General features: G+C 38.4%; 1 protein-coding gene across 1 annotated transcript in view; it reads left to right on the forward strand.

The window, feature by feature from the left end:
• Positions 1-6,105, forward strand: part of LOC106871393 (intraflagellar transport protein 122 homolog) — a 264,510-nt gene that overhangs the window by 164,053 nt on the left and 94,352 nt on the right. The window contains exon 20 of the mRNA XM_052966749.1: positions 2,688-2,790. Coding sequence (XP_052822709.1) covers positions 2,688-2,790 — 103 coding nt within the window. The remainder of the gene's footprint in view (positions 1-2,687; positions 2,791-6,105) is intronic.

The following is a 6,105-nucleotide window of genomic DNA, read 5'->3' on the forward strand; positions in this document are numbered from 1 at the left end:
TGGTGAGGTAAGACCTTCGAACATTGGGCCTCACCGAGGCGATGACTACTGACCGAGACCTATGGAAATGTGCTGTGCGTGAGAAGACCCGGCAAGCCAAGTGAGATCGTTGCCAGTGCCCCTGGACTGGCTCTTGTGCCGGTGACACATAAGATGTACCACCTTGAGCGTGACCGTTGCCAGTACCGCCTGACTGGCCTTTGTAGGGTTTTCGAGCGAGATCGTTGCCAGTGCCCCTGGACTGGCTCTTGTGCGGGTGGCACATAAGACACCATTTCGAGCGTGGCCGTTTTCTTGAGGGTGACACGTAAAAGCACCCACTACACTCTCTGAGTGGTTGGCGTTAGGAAGGGCATCCAGCTGTAGAAACTCTGCCAAATTAGATTGGAGCCTGGTGTTGCCATCCGGTTTCACCAGTCCTCAGTCAAATCGTCCAACCCATGCTAGCATGGAAAGCGGACGTTAAACGATGATGATGATGATCATCATCATCATCATCACCATCATTGTTGTCCTTGTCTAATGTCAATTTTCGATGCTGGTATGGGTTGCATGGTTTGACAGTGGTCTGGAAATCTAGTGGCTGCACCAGGCTCCAATCTGATCTGGCAATGCTTCTGCAGCTGGATGCCCTTCCTAATGCCAACCACTCCGAGTGTGTACTGGGTGCTTTTTACATGCCACATATGTGTGTGTGCATATATGTACATATATATGTATATATAATTGAAAACGAAGAGGGGAGTGAAGGTTTATTCACACCCAAAATTTTTAATTGAAAGAGTTTTCTATAACATATATAACAATGACCAATATATGTTTCACTTGTAGCAACTGCACATTGCTCTGTATGCAATTATGCATCCTAGTCACTACAATTTTATCATGGGTCCATCACTTACGATGTTTTCAAAGTGAACTAATTCAAACAAGCTTCCTGCATTGGTATTCAGTTGAAAGTTATAGTGTTACTTTTCAAATCAAATTGAATTCTGGTCTTATCGTCACCTCTACTGGTATTACAGTTGAATCATCGCTTATAAAATATTCATTCATATTGCAACCAATTGTAGCAGTTTTGTTTACATTTTACTGTACATTATTTATTCAGAGGTAATTCACTAATGTTTGAGTTTATATATATGTACATATCATCATCGTTTATCATCCGCTTTCCATGCTGGCATGGGTTGGATGGTTTGACTGGGGACTGGTGAGCCAGATGGCTGCACCAGGCTCAAATCTGATCTGGCAGAGTTTCTACAGCTGAATGCCCTTCCCAATGCCAACCACTTCGAGAGTTTAGTGGGTGGTCTTACATGCCACCGGCACGAGGGCCAGTCAGGCAGTACTGGCAACGGCCACACTCAAAATGGTGTTTTTACGTGTCACCTGCACGGGACCTAGTCCAGGTATGCCTAAGTGGGCTGGTTACCCCACTGGCATAGGCCACAGGTTATGGTCTCACTTGGCTTGCCGGGTTTTCTTAAGCACAGCATATTTCCAAAAGTCTCGGTCACTAGTCATTGCCTCAGTGATTCCTAATGTTCGAAGTTCATGCTTCACCACCTCATCCCAGGTCTTCCTGGGTCTACCTCTTCCACAGTTTCCCTCTTCCAATGTATAACTATATGTGTGCATATATATATATATATATATATATATATATATATATATATACATATATATATATATATACATATGTATACATATATGTATATATACATATATATATATATATAAATATATATATAGTAAGAAGAGGGATATGATATCCAGGCTGATAACAGAGGAAAATTCCTCTTCAAACAATGTCATATTTATACACCTTGAAGAGATCAAGCTAATAATGCATAAATCGGTGCATATAAATATGCAACAATATGCAATTAATGTGATTGAAACACATGTAAGACAATTATTATGAATAAATCAACTGTAAATAAACATAAAGTTTGCATATTCAAGTTCTTCATTCTCCTTATCATATATCTATCCATCTCTCTCTATCTCTCTGTCTCTCTCTCTCTGTGTCTGTCTGTCTCTCTCTATCTATCTATCTCACTCTCACTCTCTCTCTCTCTCTCTCTCTCTTTCTCATACTGGCAGTACCCAAGCATGGCCACAGCCTGAGGGCTGAAACATATAAAAGAATAAAAGAATATATAAATATATATATATATACACACACACACACATACACATACATATGTATGTACAGACACACATACATATATATACATATATATATATATATATATATATATGTATATATACATACACGCACATATACACACACACACACACACACACACACATATTCATATATATGTACATACAGACACACACACAAACATATATATGATAGGTTTCTTTCAGTTTCTTTGTACTAAATCCATTTACATGGCTTCGATTGGTCCAGGGATAGAGTAGAACATACTTGCCCAAGATGCCATGCAATGGGACAGAACCGAGAACCAAGAACCATGTGGTGGAGAAGGAAACAGTTTAAATTTTCTTTGATTTAATTTGTCTCTTAATGCTAGAATCCTTAACATAAGCTTAGAACTATTTCAGTTTCATGAGGCATTACCCATATGAAGAAGTAAGGGTCTTTGACATTGAACTATTGTTAACCTTATGAAAGACATTTTCAAAAGTTCTGTGTATTTACTGTTTACTTACAGGCGTTTGCCCTTGCGGAACAGCATCCAAAGTACAAACAAGATGTCTATATCCCTCATGCCCAGTACCTTGCGGAGGCTGATATGTTTGAAGAAGCACAACAAGGTGAAATACCATGTTTTATGCTATTTTGTTTGTTTTTATTTTCAATCATTATTGTCAAGATATTTGTAAATATTTTTTTCTACTCTAGGAACAAGGCCCAAAATTTTTGCAGAGAGGGGCCCAGTCGATTAGATCAATCCTAGTATGCATAAATTAAGATAGAGAAATTAAGGCCAATAGGCCAGATATAGTTATCAGAGATCATGGAGAAAAAAATGCTTTCTAATTGATGTATCAATTAGAAATGTTGACAATGTTTCTCTAAAAGAAATGGAGAAACTTTCAAAATACAAAGACCTGGAAATAGAGGTAACTCGAATGTGGAATCTAAAAACAGAAACAATTCCTATCATAGTAGGTGCCTTAGGTATAATAAAAAAAATATTCAGACAAATGCATAACAAAAACACCAGGACTTACAAATATATATAACATATAGAAAATTGCACTACTGGGCACTGCACACATCCTACGCAAAACACTTTCAATACAGTAACCATAAGAGCATCGCAGCAAACCACAGCACATACCCAAGGCACACAGAGCTGCGCTCGGTATTGAAGTGAAAGCACGTTATAAAAATAAAACTATTGAACGATAATAATAATAATAATAATAATAATAATAATATTAATAATAATTGGTGCCCTAGGAATGATAGTAGAAGGGTCTGATTGCTACCTAGCTCAGATACCAGGAAACCCCAAAATGGCAGAAATTTAAAAGATAGTGCTCATGGGAACTGCCTATGTCCTTCCTTAAAAACTGACTAAGTAATCTCAAATTTTAAAACAAACACATAATTTTCTTATGTTTTCTTAAACATTCCGTAGAACAACGCTATATACAAAACCAAATATATGGCACCCTAGGCATAACACCTACATGAACTTCTAACTTATTGTCTCTTGAGGTCTCTGGGTGAGACTTGGAGTCAACTTGTACAAATGCAAAGGAAAAGTCAAACATAAAATAATAATAAAAATATTAATATCAGAAAAATACCTTAGGAATGAGAATCCACATTCGAAATTCCCCCAGAACACCCAAGGAAGGCTGGAGAGTACATCAGCCAAAATGTTGTGTTAACAACAAACAATATGAGGACAAATTCTTTTATTCTTTTACTTGTTTCAGCCATTTGACTGTGGCCATACTGGAGCACCACCTTTAGTCAAACAAATCGAACCCAGGACTTATTCTTTGTAAGCCTAGTACTTATTCTAATGGTCTCTTTTGCCAAAACGCTAAGTTACGGGGACGTAAACACACCAGCATTGGTTGTCAAGCGATGGTGGTGGTGGTGGGGGAACAAACACAGACACAAACAAACACACACACACAATCCACTTACAAAGCTTTAGTTGGCCCGAGGCTATAGTAGAAGACACTTGCCCAAGGTGCCACGCAGTTGGACTGAACCCGGAACCATGTGGTTGGTAAACAAACTACTTACCACACATCCACTCCTGCGCCTATGATATCCGTCAAATGCAAATAATGTAACTGCACAAGAACTGCCTAATCTTGCCAAGCAGTTGCTTCCTTTGTTGCACCAAGGTCGTAAGCAAGGCAAAGGGAAGTTTTATTGAATGGACTGCTTCTTTAATTTACACCGTTAAACGTGTGTGGCATCTTTACTGACAATATATTGATTTATTTTTTCTATTTAATATCTTTGCTTTTTTTTTTATATTTTATTGTCATCAATTACTTGGTGCATTCTGTATCATCAATGTGGATGCTAAATATATATCTTTTTCTAGGGGAGAGATAGGGTGGAAGTGCCGTGGTGTTAAACAGTGAATAGAGTAGAGGTGTGAGAGTTTGGAATGTGACACGAGAAGGTGTTCTGGCCTTGAGCAAGTTATAATCTGACGCTGTAGCTGTAGCCATAATCGCAACATTATCAACTATATGGCCATATTCCACCACACAAACGAGCAGTCGTACTTAGAAACCTACGCACGCACAAATTGTACGTATGTGAATATAGGTACATATACTTATATACATGCAAACATATTCTCACATAGATACGTGCATACACTCACACACATGCATGTGCATGCGCAGAGAATCAGATATATGTATCTTTTCATACCTAGCCCTACAGATATATTTACATTCATGCATACAAACAGACAATTCTGCCATGAATCTTTACTCTCTTGTAAAGTCTTGAATGTGTTATAAATCATCTGGTCTAGATTAAATCCATTCACACACATGTATATGAAAACATTATGTGCATAGACATATTCAAACAGAAATTACTCATATACATACTTACATACATTTACATATATGTATATATATATATATATATATATATATATATATATATATATATATATATACATACAAACTTTTGGGATAGAAAAAGAAATGACATCTTCCCAGAAAAGACCCTACACATTTTAACTAGATATACCAAAGAAAGAGGGCATTCAGCAAAACAGCCTTCAGTCCTGGGGATGTGTTCCATCATGTGCACATAGGTAGCTGCATGCCCAGATGAGATGACTTCCATCCTTGTTGCCAGCTATACCCTTAACAGCACCTGCCAAACGTGATTTATGCCAGGCCTTGATGCCAGTGGCACGTGAAAGCACCCACTACACTCTCGGAGTGGTTGGCATTAGAAAGGGCAATCAGCTGTAGAAACATTGCAAGATCAGATTAGAGCCTGGTACAGCCTCTGGCTTGCCAGTCTTCATTCAAATCGTCCAACCCATGCTAGCATGGAAAACGGATGTTAAACAATGATGATGATGATGATGATTCTGTCAAACGTAATGCTTAATTATTCACATTGTTTTGAATTGCTCACGCATTATTTTGTAGCTTTGAGATTTTGATCTTGTAATTAGTTATTCTGACAATGACATTTTAGGGTAGGTGTGAGAAGCTGGATCTGGCTTGTTTGACCATAAAACGTATAGAATATTTTGGCTGGATATGGCCAGTTTGAATACTGAGAGGTCAAAGTAAGATAACTTTTAGTAACCTGCAGAGAGGGGAAAACAAGGTTAAATAGGCATAGAAGTGGCTGTGTGGTAAGTAGCTTGCTTACTAACCACATGGTTCTGGGTTCAGTCCCACTGCGTGGCACCTTGGGCAAGTGTCTTCTACTATAGCCTCGGGCCGACCAAAGTCTTGTGATTGAATTTGGTAGATGGAAACTAAAAGAAGCCCGTCGTATATGTATATGTGTGTGTGTGTGTGTGTGTGTGTGTGTGTGTGTGTGTGTGTGTATGTTTGTGTGTCTGTGTTTGTCCCCCAAGATCGCTTGAAACTGATGCTGGTGTGTTT

This window comes from Octopus bimaculoides, chromosome 3 (genome assembly GCF_001194135.2).
Source record: "Octopus bimaculoides isolate UCB-OBI-ISO-001 chromosome 3, ASM119413v2, whole genome shotgun sequence".
NCBI classification, from domain to species: domain Eukaryota; kingdom Metazoa; phylum Mollusca; class Cephalopoda; order Octopoda; family Octopodidae; genus Octopus; species Octopus bimaculoides.